The sequence below is a fragment of the Clupea harengus genome, chromosome 5, assembly GCF_900700415.2.
Source record: "Clupea harengus chromosome 5, Ch_v2.0.2, whole genome shotgun sequence".
NCBI classification, from domain to species: Eukaryota; Metazoa; Chordata; class Actinopteri; order Clupeiformes; family Clupeidae; genus Clupea; species Clupea harengus.
This window is the reverse complement of record NC_045156.1, coordinates 26,430,460-26,448,373: the sequence shown is the minus strand read 5'-3', so window position 1 is coordinate 26,448,373 and position 17,914 is coordinate 26,430,460. Positions and strand designations below refer to the sequence as shown.

Below are 17,914 nucleotides of genomic sequence, written 5' to 3'. Positions count from 1 at the left end.
ATGATAAATGTGAATGGTCTACACACTACTACAGTACATGGTGTCAGGATAATAACCTCTCTCTCAACACCAGCAAGACAAAGGAGACGCACCCCTGTACATCAACAGTTCCGCAGTGGAAAAGGTCAGCTGCTTCAGGTTCCTCGGGTTGAACATCAGCGATGACCTCACCTGGTCTGCTCATACGCAGGGGCGGACTGGCCATCGGGGATACCGGGGGAATCCCCGGTGGGCCGACGAGGTTGGGATGGTCCAAAATACCGGCCCACGTCTATAATCAACCGGCCCTCCCACTTTCATCGCCGGCACTTACAACTATTTACCATACTTCTCAGAACACGTATAAGTTCCTCTAATGACATTATTCTGAAAATCACTGACTGATTTTTATACTCCTCCTCGCGATCTGTATTCACACTCATGGTGCCTATTTTTCGAAACTGTTCTGAAGTGTCTTCTGAAATGTGATCCTACGGACTTCAGAAATTCAACGTAAGAAACGATCTCCACCTTATTAATGAACACCTGAAAATGGGTTCTTACACAGCCGAAGTGTTCTCAGCTGTGCGGATTGAGGATGAGGATTCTTAAATTAAACGCACCTGGATTTGCATATACGACCCGCCAGGGCACGCAACCGTAGTGACGTGTGCCGTCAGCCCTTCTTAACACGGAGCGGCCCGTGGGGCATCTGGTAGTTTTGAGGAATTGCATTTAGGAAAACTCTGGGCCATTTATGACTGTTATTTCGCGTGACAGTGACAGTGATACAAGGTAAATTGTGACGTTGACTTGGCCAATGTTAGCTTGCTTTTCACAGATGAGGTAACGTTCACTACCAACTAGCCTAGCTAACGTTAGGTAGATAAATGTCCAAAATTGAGACCGTTATGATCTGGTAAAATAAGCAAGCTGGCGCTATTGTCATCATCGAGATGATCTACTTTAACACGTTAGCCGTTGTCACTTGTTTACAATCGATGAGCAAGCTATCCATGGTGGAAGTTGTAAAGAGGGCAATCTTATAATTTCTAACCAGCTAGCTTGTTATGCTAAAATCACTGTGTTACACACAACACTAACATAAACAATGTTAATATGTTATCTAGATTAGATAGTGAGGTCATACATGAGTATAATGATATTGTTTTTTATTATCATGTGACTATAATGCGCCCGGGCCAGCAGAGTTGGTTTAGGTTCTGTTACTTAACTTATTGTTTTGTTATGCACCTTCAACACCCCTACACACACACACACAATCACACACACAGCATGCAATACTACTGATACCACTGATGTTCACACCCCATCGTATGTTCTATTCTGTTCATTTCTACAATATAGTTCATACTAATTCTACCCTCTGATTCCAGTTTCTTTATTGTGTGGATATTCATTCCTTAATGTTCTGTAGTTATACGTATAACCATCTGATACTAGCCCAGAGTTAAGCCTATTCATCTAGCAACCTATACCTACCTTGGAGTGTTACAATAGCCAGTATCATTTTATTCCATGTGTCCACCCAGGCAAATTGGTGGATCCAAATGTTATTAAAAAAAAACATATATGATGTAATTTCTTTGTAATCATCCAAAATAATGTTAAGTGTATGGGTATTTTTCCAAGTAGGCCACTGACTGGTCTATACGTGCAATGCATTGAATGGGCAACGCGCAGTGTATTGAGTGGGCAGCGCGCCGTGTACTGAGTGGGCCGCGCAGCGTGTATTGAGTGGGCCGGTCTGACAGTAACTCCCGGGCCACTTTTTTCCCCCAGTCCGCCCCTGCTCATACGGACAAGGTTGTCAAAGCGGCCCGGAAACGCCTCTTCTTCCTGAGGAGACTGAAGAAGTTTGGCATGAACCCAGTCATCCTCACCAACTTCTACAGATGTACAATAGAGAGCATCCCGACTGGGTGCATCACAGTGTGGTATGGGAGCTGCACAGCCAAGGACCGCAAGGCCCTTCGTAGTGTGGTCAGGACTGCGGAGTTCATCATCGGCAGGGAGCTCCCAGCCCTGCAGGACAACTACCACACACGATGCCTCAGGAAAGCTGGCAGGATCCTTAAGGACCGCTACCACCCAGCCTTCAGACTTTTTACCCCGCTGCCTTCTGGAAGGCGGTACCGTAGCATCCGGTCTCGTACACGCAGACTGGAGAACAGTATTTACCCCAGGGACATCAGGCTGCTAAATGGACATTGATACTCCACCGCCACTTTTGCACTCATCACTTACATGCACTGTCACTGTCACTTTCATATTACTGTTTGCACTACATTACATATACTGTCACTTCCTACCTACTGTTTGCACTAGCAGTAATACTTATCAGAAAATAGCACTACCTGTAACTCCCTCACTGGGTTGTATGTAGGTTAGTATAGGTCAATAGGTTAGCATAGTTTATTATATGTGTATTATATGTTTTATGTACATATGTTAGTATTATATGTATAGGCTGCTATATGTATATTTAGTATTATATGTATAGGTTGTTATATGTTTAGCACACCGTATTGTATAAGTATCTTGTATATTTAGTAAGGTTATTTAGGTTATTATATGTTTATATGTGTAGAGTGTACGTCATGGTTTGTTATGTTATATTATGTGATGTTATGTTATGGTAGGTTTGGACGGCGCCTTGTCGTAAGAATTTCAGTGCCCAGTCTGACCCTGTGTCATTTTGTGCATCTGACAAATAAAAGACTTGTAACTTGTAACTTGTAAGAATGTTGTTTCAGGCTTCCGGATCATTATTTTGGTGATTGATGTTAGGTATGTGTTTTAATTTACCATTTGCTTTTACATTGGGCCTTTGTTTAACAGGCTGTTGAGGGAAGAGCAGCATAATAGATATGGTTATGAAATATAATTTACAACATAGTACATCATTATGAAACCCAATAGAAATGTACGTTTTGGTTTTGCCAACCAGATATACTTACAATGAAAAAATGGAGATCAATTTTTATAGAATGGAATTGCTGTCATGTTTCATGCAAAATATTATGTACACTGAAACAGTATATTACATCAAAATTCACTGTGACAACTACAAGCATTCTATGACTGGGCTTTGAACGCAAACCACCACCAGAGGGCGATATAACTCCATTAGAATCGATCTTGGATCCACATGCAGCTGTCATCAGGCAAATGTTATTGATATATCTCTGCTTTCCTTCATATTTTTATTTCAACCCTCCTCTCTCCCTCACATTGTGCTGTTTATTTCCTGTCAGCTAATTCATTCAAATATGAACTAGTAGAGTTAGGCACTAGGAGAGCTAAGGGGAGACCGGGGCACAAACTTACACTTTCAGGAACTTGGTTGAAACTGCAATTTAAAAAAGCCACAAAAGACTGATCGTTCGCATACTACGACACTATCGTCTATTACGCTGAACAAGACTACACCAAAAAGAACATGCATGTGACAAATATTAATGAATATTTCACCATCATGATGTGTTATGTGTTGAACCGTCTGTGGCAGACAGACTGACAGCTGGCAACAGTTCCCAAGAAAATGGGAAAAGTGGTAAACAAAGAACTGCCAGAGAAGGCATTGCTTATCGCTTTTTATTTTTCTGCTAATGTCTGGCATGTTGACAGACATGTCAGCTCTGAACAATGTGCCTTTAGTCTTTGACCACATTTCTTTGTCCTGACTATGGAATTGATGTTTCATTGAATCATTACATTTACAGGTGCATACAAATGCAAATGAATGAGGCTTTAATTACAAACATTTGTTTCAGTTGATGGGTGATGATGTTAGTATTATATGTATAGGCTGCTATATGTATATTTAGTATTATATGTATAGGTTGTTATATGTTTAGCACACCGTATTGTATAAGTATCTTGTATATTTAGTAAGGTTATTTAGGTTATTATATGTTTATATGTGTAGAGTGTACGTCATGGTTTGTTATGTTATATTATGTGATGTTATGTTATGGTAGGTTTGGACGGCGCCTTGTCGTAAGAATTTCAGTGCCCAGTCTGACCCTGTGTCATTTTGTGCATCTGACAAATAAAAGACTTGTAACTTGTAACTTGTAAGAATGTTGTTTCAGGCTTCCGGATCATTATTTTGGTGATTGATGTTAGGTATGTGTTTTAATTTACCATTTGCTTTTACATTGGGCCTTTGTTTAACAGGCTGTTGAGGGAAGAGCAGCATAATAGATATGGTTATGAAATATAATTTACAACATAGTACATCATTATGAAACCCAATAGAAATGTACGTTTTGGTTTTGCCAACCAGATATACTTACAATGAAAAAATGGAGATCAATTTTTATAGAATGGAATTGCTGTCATGTTTCATGCAAAATATTATGTACACTGAAACAGTATATTACATCAAAATTCACTGTGACAACTACAAGCATTCTATGACTGGGCTTTGAACGCAAACCACCACCAGAGGGCGATATAACTCCATTAGAATCGATCTTGGATCCACATGCAGCTGTCATCAGGCAAATGTTATTGATATATCTCTGCTTTCCTTCATATTTTTATTTCAACCCTCCTCTCTCCCTCACATTGTGCTGTTTATTTCCTGTCAGCTAATTCATTCAAATATGAACTAGTAGAGTTAGGCACTAGGAGAGCTAAGGGGAGACCGGGGCACAAACTTACACTTTCAGGAACTTGGTTGAAACTGCAATTTAAAAAAGCCACAAAAGACTGATGCAAATAATAGCATCCTGTAACACCGTTCGCATACTACGACACTATCGTCTATTACGCTGAACAAGACTACACCAAAAAGAACATGCATGTGACAAATATTAATGAATATTTCACCATCATGATGTGTTATGTGTTGAACCGTCTGTGGCAGACAGACTGACAGCTGGCAACAGTTCCCAATTCAGTGTGCAACCCTCTGGGTAGAGGGTCTCCAGTATCCCTCACCCTAGCTGTAAAATGGACAGATAACAGTAGGTGATCTTTTTTTTAGGAGGAGAGGTGAGGGAGAGCAGCCCTGTGATATTGTTTTTGAAAAGGAACCAGTTTATCATTTTAAAAAGCCTGATACTAGCTCAAACAACATTGTCTCAGAAGACACTGGAAATAAAGGTAGGCTATGTGGTTGAACAACCTTGAATGCCAATTATACCCTCTCTCTTCTTGCCATGTAATTCTGTGTAGTTGTAAGGGCATGAATGTTCTAAATAGTTTTTACTTAGGTAGAACAGAATTGTGACTAATGGCAAGAGAAACTGCCTCTGAAAAAGCCTATGAACTTAATCTGAAAGACCAAAATTAATAATTCCCTGATTTTAAGAAACTGTAGTCTACTCAACAGAAAATGTGTAGTCAGAGTGAAGAGAAGAAACGTCAGAGAAGAAATGTTCCTTCCCTTGGTGTCTTCACCTGGCCTTCACTCCTCCAGATATCCTGTGCTGGGGATAGTAATACCTCTGACCACTTTGAAACAGTCTTTCTACTTCTTCATCTTATTCTCAGTGATGTATGTGTAAGGTCCAGCAAATCCGTGTGTTTATTACAAATAACAAACACATTTAGGGGAGAAAGCTAAGACCACCCTCCATGTACTGAAGCCCTCCCTGTGTTTTGTCATGGTATGAAATCATATGTAATGCTGTTTTTGTACGTGCTTTTATTGCAGCACAGAGACACAGTACTGCATCTCTACTGTTTGTATTGTGTTGTAAAATAAACCCTCATTTAGAAACCCCTTTGTTAACTTCGTTTTCTTTCAGAGCTATTGGGCATTAGAGTTTTTCAGAACTATTGGGCATTAGAAAACCAATTAGCCTTGAACCTGAGACAGGAGACACTCTCTAGTTTCTAAAAAAAAATCAGGTAATAATTCCTTTTGGTATGTGCATACTTTGTTAGGTGCAGTCCTTGAGCTTAAGTTCAGAGGCTTGCATTTCCTCTTCTCATTTGGCATAATTCTGTTGTATAAAAACTATTTATAACATTTAATGTACCTGCAACTACACAGAGTTGTATTGCAAGAATAGACAGGGTATAATTTGTAGTGAACGTTGTTCAACCACACAGGCAACCTTTTTTTTCAGTGTGTTCTGAGAGACATTGTTGTAAGGGCTAGTATCAGGTTTTTTTTTAACGCTGAACTGGTTCTCTTACAACAATAGTGTCACATTGCTCTCCTTCACCCCTCACACTGCCTGGCAGGATACTCTCCCAAAAACATTAGTCCGATTCCTTTGACAAAAAGTAACAACTGTTTCTATTGTGCCTACACTATTTTTCAGTACTTTTTATTTGGTGATAGCATCAGTTATTAGAAATGAATGATTTTCTGAAGAAACAACAGCAATGCTGCAATACTAACAACAACAGTACATTTACATTTACATTTAGTCATTTAGCAGACGCTTTTGTCCAAAGCGACGTACAAGGGAGAGAATATTCAAGCTACGAGCAATAGAACCTGGTGTAACAATAAATAAATACTACTTTACATAAGAAATATAACAAAATGAGGATAGTAAAAGCACAACATCACCCACTAAGCAAGACACATGTGCTCCAGAGGATGTTTTGGTTTCTCTGCTATCAGTGTTATAATACTAAAAACATACACAGCTGGGGTGACGTATACTGGAGACCCTCTATCCGGAGAGTTGCACGTGTGTGTGTGTGTGTGTGTGTGTGTGTGTGTGTGTGTGTGTGTGTGTATTGGCTCACTTGTTCACTTCTCCCTAAAGCCCCGCCCTGAAACCTGTGTGACATCTGCTGAAACCCAGCAGGTTGCTATTTTTTCTTTGACAGAGACACAGAAACACAGAAACACAGAAACACACACACACCTCAGAGTGACAAGGTGCTGGACACCCAGAGATATCCACAGTTGAAGGTATCCCTTTTTTTTCTTATGTGTAATACTTATTGTGTTTTTATGTTTAATGTGTACTGTATGCACCTATACACCAGAGCAAATTCCAGGTTGGTGTAAACCTACTTGGCAATAAATACAATTTTGATTCTGATTCTGATTCTGGCTATACCAACTTCATACAAGGTTGTCATTTCTACAGAAATATAAATGCTAGTTACCTTTTAACTGAAATTATTGTTGTTTTATAGTGCTGGCTGTGAGTCATTGTAGACAGCGAAATTGTACACTGTGATGATGACTCAAGCATGACTTGATTGGCATGTTGATGATTCCGATCAGTTTTTGAATACATTGACTAGCTACATTAACTGTTATGCCTTCTTCGTGTTCATGTCCTGGTTGCATTATTTGTTTTGAGTGCATTATTTGGTGACTGACAACTTTTTTTGCTATTTTCCATTTTACAGGAGAGGTGAACTTAACTACAAATAACACATTGGTGTAACAAATAAACAGGAAAAACATAATACATAACATTAACATTGTTTCCATTTGCAGTATGGAGAGCTCATATGAGCCAGAAGTTCAGCTAAAGTTGGTGGGTGGTGGTGGATCCATAGTTCCACCCATACCTCAGCCTGTGGAACGGGAACAGTGGTCTAGCAAAATTGAATTCTTCTTGGCTGTTGCTGGACACATAGTTGGCCTTGGAAATGTGTGGAGGTTCCCTTACCTGTGCTACAAGAATGGTGGAGGTCAGTTGGGGGTAGTGGAGGTCAATTAGTTTTTTTTTTTCCAACATTACGCCATCAACTCAGAGAGCTAATTCTTGAGAAAGGTGTAGAATAAAGAATATCTAGAAAAGAACATTCAGTAGGTCTGTGGGTACAGTAATTGTTCAACGTGATCCCATTTCAATTTAAAATCACAGCTGTGTTTTATTTGCTCATGTGCCTACTGGTTTCCTTTCACCAGAATGTTGATGGTTGAAATGAATTGATGAGAATATTTCATCTTTTCTCCTTTTTCAAGGTGTTTTCTTCATTCCGTATGTAGTGTTTCTTTTTGCCTGTGGTATGCCTCTTTTCTTCCTGGAGACTTCCCTGGGCCAGTACACCAGCCAAGGGGGCATCACCTGTTGGAAGAAAATGTGTCCACTTTTTGAAGGTACATAAACAGAGCAGAAACAGTGATGCTTTGTGTCATTTTGCATGCGTCAAATCTGGTGATCTTATCATCGTGTCACTAGCAGTTTGTCGTGGTGAGTAGTGGAAACAGATGTTGATTGATTAGACCTCAGAGCTAAACGCCCTTTCTAACTCTGACCCTGGAGAGGAACCAGTGGAAGTGCCTGCTACTCTCTAAACCACAGAAAAAGTAATTGAGTGTCTGCCATAGAAACATTTATAATAACCATCATTTGAAACTTCAAATGGTCCTCTTTGAAATATAAAGTGATAAACTGAATACGTTTTGCAGAGCTACCTGAGGTGTAAAACCAGCAGCTGGCACAAAACGACTACTCACCCAGAGCCATTTAAAGGCGCTGTGTGTAGAATTTAGGGCGACCTATAAATAGAAATGGAATATAATATTCATAGGTATGTTTTTATTACAGAATTAAATTACAGAATTAATGTAATCATAATCTGTTACTGTTACTGAGAAAAATATGCGATTAAATTACAGTTACTAATCAAAATGTTGGTGATCACAAGGGGGTTACATCCGAATATATATTTTTTGTGTAAAAAGTTTTAAAGCTTATATATAGAATATAACATTCATTCTGTTTCTTTGCATCATTTTCCGTCTAAACAGGCTCCATTCATATGTGCTCACATTTTTGGTGTTTCTTTTATTGGTTCACTTGTTTGAATTTGCCAATTAAAAAGTAATCGCAAATAATGAAATGTAATAAGTTACATTACTTTTATCGAGTAATAGATTATTCTTAAAATAGCCTTAAAATAGTTACATTACTTATTATATTTTTACCTAGTAACTGCTAGTGTGAGTAACCTGTAACCTGTTACATTTCAAAAGTAACCTTTCCAACCCTGTTCAAAAGCCATCTTTACCTGCATGGGGTCATAACAATATATATTTGTATTGTTGTTTTATAGTTTCAATCTCTCTCAATAGGATTGGGCTATGGAAGTCAGGTGGTTGTTTTGTACACTGGAATCTATTACATCATCATTCTGGCCTGGGCGTTCCTCTACCTGTTCCATTCCTTCAGCTCTGAGCTGCCCTGGGCGAGCTGCCGGAACTACTGGAACACAGGTACCCCACTGTCACCAAGCATGCATATAGGTGGCTCCAATATGTCACCCTATTATTTATGGAGGCTTGTACAAATAATGCTATACTGTATTTGCATTGTATCAATCAATCAAATCAATTCTCACAGAAAACTGCTTTGAGTATGACCAGACAAATCTGACGGAGGATACCAGTGTGAAAACAACATCGTCAGTTGTTGAATTCTGGGAGTAAGTTCTGATTGTGATGTGAAATATGTAGAATAATGTAGATAAATAGGATAGAATCTCTTTGCGAAATCAACAGTTGTTGGGTTTGGTCTCTTCACTTAAAGGAGGAGGATTCTGGGACTGTCTCGTGGGATTGAGGAGCTGGGTGTTGTGAGATGGGACCTGGCCCTGTGTCTTCTGCTGGCCTGGATCATTTGCTACTTTTGTGTTTGGAAAGGAGTGAAGTCCACTGGCAAGGTGAGATGAAAGACACAGCTTGGAGAGAATAAACCATCTGAAAATGCATACATGTTAATGTCCAAAGCTGCATAAGGGGAAGTAATCGTGGCCTGTTCAGAGCACATTTTGAAGGGTGTATATTTTTTGAGACAGTCTAAAAGACTCCACATTGCACAGCTCCTCATACATCAACCTAACTTAAAATACTGTGCTGTACTGAGCAGTGTCCAAAATAGAAAATTCAACTACAGGAGACATCCGTAGCAATAAAAGTGATTCTGTTTCCCTGGACGACTGTAGTCTATGGACATCCACTGAAGCATACTTAACTTTTGTCTCTGGTCTCAGGTGGTGTACTTCACAGCTACCTTCCCCTATGTGATGCTGCTGGTACTGCTGGTCCGAGGGCTCACTCTGCCTGGAGCAGCTGATGGCATCAAGTTCTACCTCTACCCTGATCCAGCACGCCTGGCTGACCCACAGGTACTGAGTGTGACCCCCTAAGGCACCATGGCATAGGTCTCTTTAGGTCCTGTGTTGTTATAAACAAAGAGAGGGGGGGGGTTACAATAGCTGAGACCTTCCTTGTTTGCATCCTGAAACTAAACAAACAGAAGCCTAAACATACCCTGTCTACTGTATGTGTGTGCCTATCTGTGCGTGTCAGCTTGGTGGGAGCCTCAGGAGGTAAAAAAAAAAAGTATTTACAGAATATGAAATATGAAAACGAGGAGCTGTGCAGTATATTCAGCAATGTGCAAAACAAGAGTGCAATGTGCAAGATAATGTAATGTGTGTTTAATGTAACACATGAGACAGATCTTGAGAATTGAAGCATGGGGGAGGATAAGAGTCCATGTCAGGGGGGGGGGGTGGGGGGTCCCGGGCCTTGTTGACGAGGCCAACTGCAGCCGGGAAGAAGCTGGTCTTGTGGCGTGAGGTTTTGGTCCTGATGGACCGCAGCCTCCTCCCGGAGGGGAGTACCTCAAAGAGTATATGTCCAGGGTGGGAGGGGTCGGCCACAATCTTACTTGCACGCCTCAGGGTCCTGGAGGCGTACAGGTCCTGGAGAGATGGCCGATTGCACCCAATCACCTTCTCAGCAGAACGAATAATACGCTGCAGTCTGCCTTTGTCATTGGCAGTGGCAGCAGCGTACCAGATGGTGATGGAGGAGGTGAGGCTGGACTCAATGATGACGGTGTAGAAGTGCACCATCATTGTCTTTGGCAGGTTGAACTTCTTCAGCTGCCGCAGGAAGTACATCCTCTGTTGACCTTTTTTGGTGAGGCTGATGTTCAGCTCCCACTTGAGGTCCTGGGAGATGATGGTGCCCAGGAAGCGAAAGGACTCCACAGTGTTGACTGGGGCGTCTCTAAGGGTGATGGGGGTGGGTGGGGCTGGGTTCTTTCTGTCTACAACCATCTCCACTGTTTTCAGTGCGTTGAGCTCCAGGTTGTTCTGTCCACACCAGGTCACCAGATGATCAATCTCCCACCTGTAGGCGGACTCATCCCCACCAGAGATGAGCCCAATGAGGGTGGTGTCGTCCGCGAACATAAGGAGTTTGACGTACTGGTGACTGGAGGTGCAGCTGTTGGTGTACAGGGAGAAGAGTAGAGGGGAAACAACGCAGCCTTGAGGGGAACCGGTGCTGATGGTCCGGGAGTCAGAGACATGCTTCCCCAGCCTCACGTGTTGCCTCCTGTCAGACAGGAAGTCTGTGATCCACCTGCAGGTGGAGTCAGGCACACTCAGCTGGTATAACTTGTCCTGTAGCAGAGCCGGGATGATGGTGTTGAAGGCAGAGCTGAAGTCCACAAACAGGATCCTGCCGTAGGTTCCTGAGGAGTCCAGGTGCTGGAGGATGAAGTGAAGGGCCATGTTTACTGCATTGTCTACAGACCTGTTGGCTCTGTAGGCAAACTGCAGGGGTCCAGGAGAGGGTCAGTGATGGCTTTGAGGTGGAACAGCACAAGGTGCTCAAATGACTTCATCACCACAGAGGTCAGGGCGACGGCTCTGTTGTCATTAAGTCCTTCCTGTGATCCTTGTTTTTTGGGGGACTGGGATGATGGTGGAGGTCTTGAAACAGGCTGGTACATGGCATGTCTCCAGTGAGGTGTTAAAAATGTCTGTGAACACCGAAGACAGCTGATCAGCACAGTGCTTCGCAATGGATGGATAGACAGAGTCTGGCCCGGCTGCTTTGCAGGGGTTCTGTCTCCTGAAGAGTCTGTTGACGTCCCTCTCCAGGATGGAGAGAGTCTTCACTGTAGTAGGGGAGGGGGGGGGGGGGCAGGGCTCTGGGGTGGGGAGCTGTGGAAAGGCGCAGGCCTCTGCTGTGGTCGGGGAGGTGCAGTTGATGGGCTGGAGCTGGTGGATGATGTCACGGAGGATGGTGTCAGGACTGTCACATTGTCTTTCAAAGCGACAGTAAAACTCATTCAGGTCGTTGGCCAGGCGTGAGTCATTAGTGGAATGGGGGGCTCTAGGCTTACAATTTGTAATCTGCCTAAGCCCTTTCCAGACAGAAGCAGAGTCGTTGGCTGAGAACTGTTATTGGAGTTTCTCAGAGTACAGTCGTTTAGCTTCTCTCACCTCCTTGCTAAACCTGTATTTTGATGATTACAAAGGACTCACCAGTGGCACGAACAAGGAAGGAAACTAAACTAAATGTGAGCCCTGATGCCAGGGCAGGTGTGCCAGAGGTAGTGACATCACTGAAGCCCTCCCCTACTATGTGACCTAACCTATCCTAACAGTGTCCTGTCATGTTAAATTCTTACGTGTTTATATTTTTCCTCAAATTCTGGTAATACAAGTTTAGAAATTTGAATGCAACACCTGAATTAAGACAAAAAATACTGTGTAGCCTTTGTTCACAGAAGTTAATCTAGATGCTCATAAAAGTGCAGGCTTTTAGAGATATTTTAAATTTGATCAGGTATAAAGTATTGGTACTGATTGATGCACAGTTTCCTGTCAATGCACTGCTTGAAAACGGATCTGAATCAGATTCATACCGGCAAATCATTGCTTTTCCTCTTTCCAGGTGTGGATGGATGCTGGGAGCCAGGTATTTTACTCCTATGGAGTGTGCACTGGTGTCTTAACAGCTCTTGGGAGCTACAACAAATATGATAACAACTGTTACAAGTAAGTTCCTGTATCCTTGAACCTCTGACTGTTTTTCCTGTTTTTTGTTTCAACTCTCATTATCACTATCACAGAGCATGATTTGTTGTGTTGTGTTTTTTTCCACAGAGATTGTATTTACCTGTGCCTGCTGAACAGTCTGACCAGTTTTGTGGCCGGTTTTGCCATTTTCTCTGTATTGGGGTTCATGGCCCATGAGCAGGGGCTGGATATATCTATGGTTGCTGAATCAGGTAAGTGATAATGATCCTGCCGTTTGTATTTGTTTACAAAATATTAGTTTTGTAAAATGTCTTAGTGTGTGGAAAACTACTGAAGGTGACCCAGAATGGGATTGGAGTGTCAGAAAGAAGTACCAGAAACTATTAACAGTTCTCTTGAGTCTTAAAAAAGAGCTAATAATAAAACGTTAATAAAACGTGAAGGCAATCATAAGGTGTCTTCATGTGTCTGAAGTATGTCAAGTGTGTCGTGAGCAGAAGAAGCAGTAGATAAGATATGCTCATATATTTTTAAAGTACCGTGTTGCTGATGTACTTATTGACTTTTGATTTTTTTCATTGCCACGGCAGGCCCTGGGTTGGCATTTATAGCATATCCTCGTGCTGTGGCTTTAATGCCTCTTCCTCAACTGTGGGCCATTTTCTTCTTCATCATGATTGTGTTCCTTGGGTTGGATAGTGAGGTTAGACTTGCCATTGTGTTTTCTTCTTTAACCTATGATCTATAGATGTTGCATATGTATGCATGCATATGGCATGGTGCCTATTTCCTATTGGCCGATCTCGCTTGTGATACGCATCTTAAAGCTCAATGAAGTGACTTCATTTTGTGTCCACTGACAGTTTGTCTGCCATGAAGCTTTGGTCACAGCCATCTCCGACATGTATCCATCCTTCTTCCGTGGGCAGAATAAACGCAAAATCCTCCTCCTTCTCATCAGCATTGTGAGCTTCCTCATTGGCCTGGTAATGGTGACAGAGGTAAGCGCCCCAATTCACACAAGACATGGGAAACAGAATGATGTTACATGAACATACAGACACGTCCCATCGTTTGAATTTCTCAGAAAGACTTTGCAAATGTTTTAGTCTGTGTTTGACAAATTACACACAGTAGTTTCAGGTCATTTACTTGTCTCGTTATGGCTATAGTTTTAGCTTTTTTTAATGAAGAAGGAATTTTTAGATGAAATGTGTGATTGTGGAAGCTTCTCTTGTCCCTCTCTCCAGGGTGGCCTCTATGTGTTCCAGCTGTTTGATTACTACGCATGTAGTGGTATGACTCTGCTGACCTTTGCCATTTTACAGTCAGTTTGCATTGGATGGGTGTATGGTGAGGATTTGTCAGTATCAGTTCAGCATGGCATTACAACAGAAGATGCTAATAGGGCAACCAAAAGGAGACATATGAAAGCATGTTTTTTTTTTCTGTAGGTGCAGAGAATATGTATGACAACATTGAAGACATGATCGGCTACCGGCCTTGGCCTGTGATGAAATATTGCTGGCAATATGTAACACCAATTGTGTGCATGGTGAGTATAATGCAATCTTTTCATCTTAAATTCTAAAGCTACCCAGACATGCCAATATTTCCCAGATTTAAACTGTGCTGCTACAGTGTGGTGTATTGTAGTGGTCTGTCCAGTGCGGTGTATTGTAGTGGTCTGTCCAGTGTGTTTTCACTGTAGTGGTCTGTCCAGTGTGTTTTCACTGTAGTGGTCTGTCCAGTGTGTTTTCACTGTAGTGGTCTGTCCAGTGTGGTGAATTGTAGTGGTCTGTCCAGTGTGTTTTCACTGTAGTGGTCTGTCCAGTGTGGTGTATTGTAGTGGTCTGTCCAGTGTGGTGTATTGTAGCGTCTGTCCAGTGTGTTTTCACTGTAGTGGTCTGTCCAGTGTGGTGTATTGTAGTGGTCTGTCAAGTGTGGTGTATTGTAGTGGTCTGTCCAGTGTGGTGTATTGTAGTGGTCTGTCCAGTGCGGTGTATTGTAGCGTCTGTCCAGTGTGTTTTCACTGTTTCTTTTGCTGTAAAACGTTTTGCTCAGGGATTATCGTATATACATAAGTTAATCACAGAGGAGGTGAAATCGACTAAAAGGGGTGTTTGCGAATAACAGTAAACGTTGAAACACTAAAATGATTATTATATGCATTTTGGAACTCTCTATTTCTTTGGGTCTCTTCTTTCCCTACAAAAGCCTGCACATTGACATAAATAGAAGCACATGCATCCACTCACTCACTCTCTCATTCTCTCTCTCTCTCTCGCATTGCAAATGTACACATACAAACATTAGCAAATAGACATAGGATACATACATACATTAGTCCACAAACACACACATTTTCCTTTATGTTATACAGTGGCATAATATTTCGTTCTCCTTCTCAATACACTCACTGTGGCATGGAGTGAGTATATTGTACACGAGGAGTCACACCACTTTGTAGAACTATTATTTAATACAATGCACTGGTCAATGTGTGTGACACCTGTCAGAGCCTTCTGGCTGTGGGCATGTCTTACTAAAACAGGGACACTTTAGCAGCAACTTTAAGCAAACACAAATAACCAAGTCTACTCACATTTGGTCATCTGTCCATTTTGGGATTTTCAGTATACCATAGTGGAAAAGCATAGCCTGACGATGTCATAATCATAATTCTAGTCAGAATATGAGTCTGATACTGCTCCATTGGGCTGTGATTATGGGGTGTGTTTCAACCGAACCAGGAAAAAAACGCCTCTTCGCTCAATTGGATATACCTAGAACCAATCAGAGCACCGTAGTATGACCATAACGTAGACCATCGGGACCAGCTGATACATTAAACTTTTACCGGATCCCTTAGGAAGGACGGCAAAAACATCTTTTCGATCAACAAATGCCTTGAACACGTTTCTCTGTTCCTCTTTCAAAATGAATGTGCTGTCAATGTCTTCTAAAACAGACTCGAATCTCCACATTTCAGCTCTCCAGCGGCAGCCATGTTTGTTGAAAACGAATTCAACCCAAAAGCTTTGGTGACGTGGTTAATCATCTGTCCATCATCGTATAAAGCCCGCCCTGACAATTTGATTGGTCTGATCAAGTTTTTGATCAGGCATAATTTCTCCCCAACGGAGCAATGCCAGACCGAACTTCCCGACCTAAAATGTTGTGGGCGGGGCTAAGTTCGTCTGGCATCCAGGCTAGGAAAAGCACTATGGATGCACATATTTAATATTTACATTTTATACATATATATATTTGACCTGACAAAGAAAGATATCGTGTTGCTCCTCTCTCTCCCCAGGCCACACTTGTCTTCTCCATTGTGAAGTATACCCCCCTGCAGTTCAACAACACGTATGAGTACCCATGGTGGGGGTATGCTATTGGTGGACTCTTCACCTTGTCCTCCACTCTGGTGGTGCCTTTGTGGATGGTATATGCCATCTGTACCACACCAGGAACTATGCGTGAGGTGGGTAAGAAAACCATGAAATGACCAGCAGTCAAATGCCATTAAACTTCCTAGACTTTTCGTTATAAAAGATTAGTCATTTTCTTCAGCATTTTAATTGGTGATTGATCAGTCCTTAACATGGTCAGCTACACTATACTCTCATGCAATGAGTTCATCTTTACTTTTGTCAAAAGGTTATCTGAGTTAGAGGGGTGAAACTGCCCATAAAACATGAAGCATGTCAAAGTCACACTTGTGCCACAGACACACTGACATGTAGTAGTGGGCAAACTCACACTCACAGTGGTTTTGCTGAGAGTGAGCAAGATAAACAACATGGAAAATAATGGAAAATACAAATGTGTTATTGGCTTAAATACAACACAGCCTACTACAACTACTTCGATTTTTTTATAGTGTATGCAAGCATACTGTATGTTGGTATCAAACAGTGTAGTTTTGTGTTTTTCCAGAGGATACAAACACTGTGCACCCCTGCAAAGGACCTGCCAAGTGGCCAGTCCCGACAGAAAGAGCTCCAGCTGGTCACGTTTGAGACGTTCACCGCCCTACAGACCCTGCGCCCGGGCAGCACCACCCTACAGACCCTGCGCCCGGGCAGCACCACCCTACAGACCCTGGGCCCGGGCAGCACCACCCTACAGACCCTGGGCCCGGGCAGCACCACCCTACAGACCCTGGGCCCGGGCAGCACCACCCTACAGACCCTGGGCCCGGGCAGCACCACCCTGCGGAGCCTGCGCCCGGGCAGCACCACCCTGCGGAGCCTGCGCCCGGGCAGCACCCACTCAGACTCACTGAGGACCAGTAGAATAACATAAACACACACATCCAGTGGGAGGACCAGTAGAATAACATAAACACACACATCCAGTGGGAGGCCAACCTACCCTAAAACACCAAAGCCCCAAAAGGCACATACATTTTATGTGCATCTTATTTACACCTTTTTTTAATTTTGGGGGTTTTAGGGTTACTTTTAGGGAAGAATAATCAAGACAGCTACTACTGTGAGTAGCAATTCGCTGAATTTGATTAAATATGGCCACATGCCTACATACACAAACACAGATGGACTCTCACATGAAGACTCTTGCTATCTTTAGGACAAATCGCATAGTGAGTTTAGAACTATAAACCCACTACCAATAAAACACGAGACAAACAGGGTGTGTAAATAGAATAATAGAGATTCTCTCAGTCTCTTTCAAAGATGATGTGTGCAATTTTGATAATGTAATTAATGTACATGTGTGTAATTGTGATGTCTGCAGGGCTTCATGGTTTCTTTATAATGGTGCACCATCAGGGAAACCGTGACTGAAAGGTCTCTAGATATGTTGGTCCCATTGTGTAAAGGAAAGGGTGCCATCTACTGGACAATAGACAAGAGTAAAGTAAAGTAGATTGCTGTAACAACCAAGACCACTGTTATGTAGAATATATGTCAGCCATATTGTTGTTTATTTGAAGCTGTTCTTTGTACAACTGCTATGCAGTTAAATGTTTTAGAGGACATTTGGTTACAGCTGTGGATAGGAGAGACACGTCTCTATTTTGTAGTGTCATATGATAGCCGGTTCATTTGAGACCACAGAATGTAATGTTTGCAGTGTTTCATAGTAGATGAAAAATTATATTTAATTGATGAAATGTGAATAAAAACAATAATCTGTCTTTGAGTATGTACATCTAGTG

At 41.9% G+C, this 17,914-nt stretch overlaps 1 protein-coding gene across 1 annotated transcript; it reads left to right on the top strand.

Annotated features, from left to right (window-relative positions):
* The first annotated feature begins 7,430 nt into the window (after window positions 1–7,430).
* Window positions 7,431–17,037, top strand: slc6a22.2 (solute carrier family 6 member 22, tandem duplicate 2). Its single transcript, XM_012814971.2, has 14 exons — window positions 7,431–7,626; window positions 7,904–8,038; window positions 9,017–9,157; window positions 9,285–9,366; window positions 9,471–9,603; window positions 9,934–10,068; window positions 12,641–12,744; window positions 12,853–12,977; window positions 13,317–13,429; window positions 13,590–13,727; window positions 13,977–14,079; window positions 14,181–14,281; window positions 16,043–16,213; window positions 16,669–17,037. Exons 1-14 carry the CDS (start codon window positions 7,431–7,433, stop codon window positions 17,035–17,037), a joined length of 2,046 nt encoding a protein of 681 aa, XP_012670425.2.
* The last annotated feature ends 877 nt before the right edge of the window (window positions 17,038–17,914 follow it).

Bases quoted from the DNA above. Each gene is read 5' to 3' on its own strand.
- slc6a22.2 (XM_012814971.2), top strand. From the start codon at position 7,431: ATGGAGAGCTCATATGAGCCAGAAGTTCAGCTAAAGTTGGTGGGTGGT. The intron at 10,069-12,640 runs GTACTGAGTGTG...TCCTCTTTCCAG, and splicing joins CACGCCTGGCTGACCCACAG to GTGTGGATGGATGCTGGGAG. The intron at 16,214-16,668 runs GTGGGTAAGAAA...GTGTTTTTCCAG, and splicing joins CACCAGGAACTATGCGTGAG to AGGATACAAACACTGTGCAC.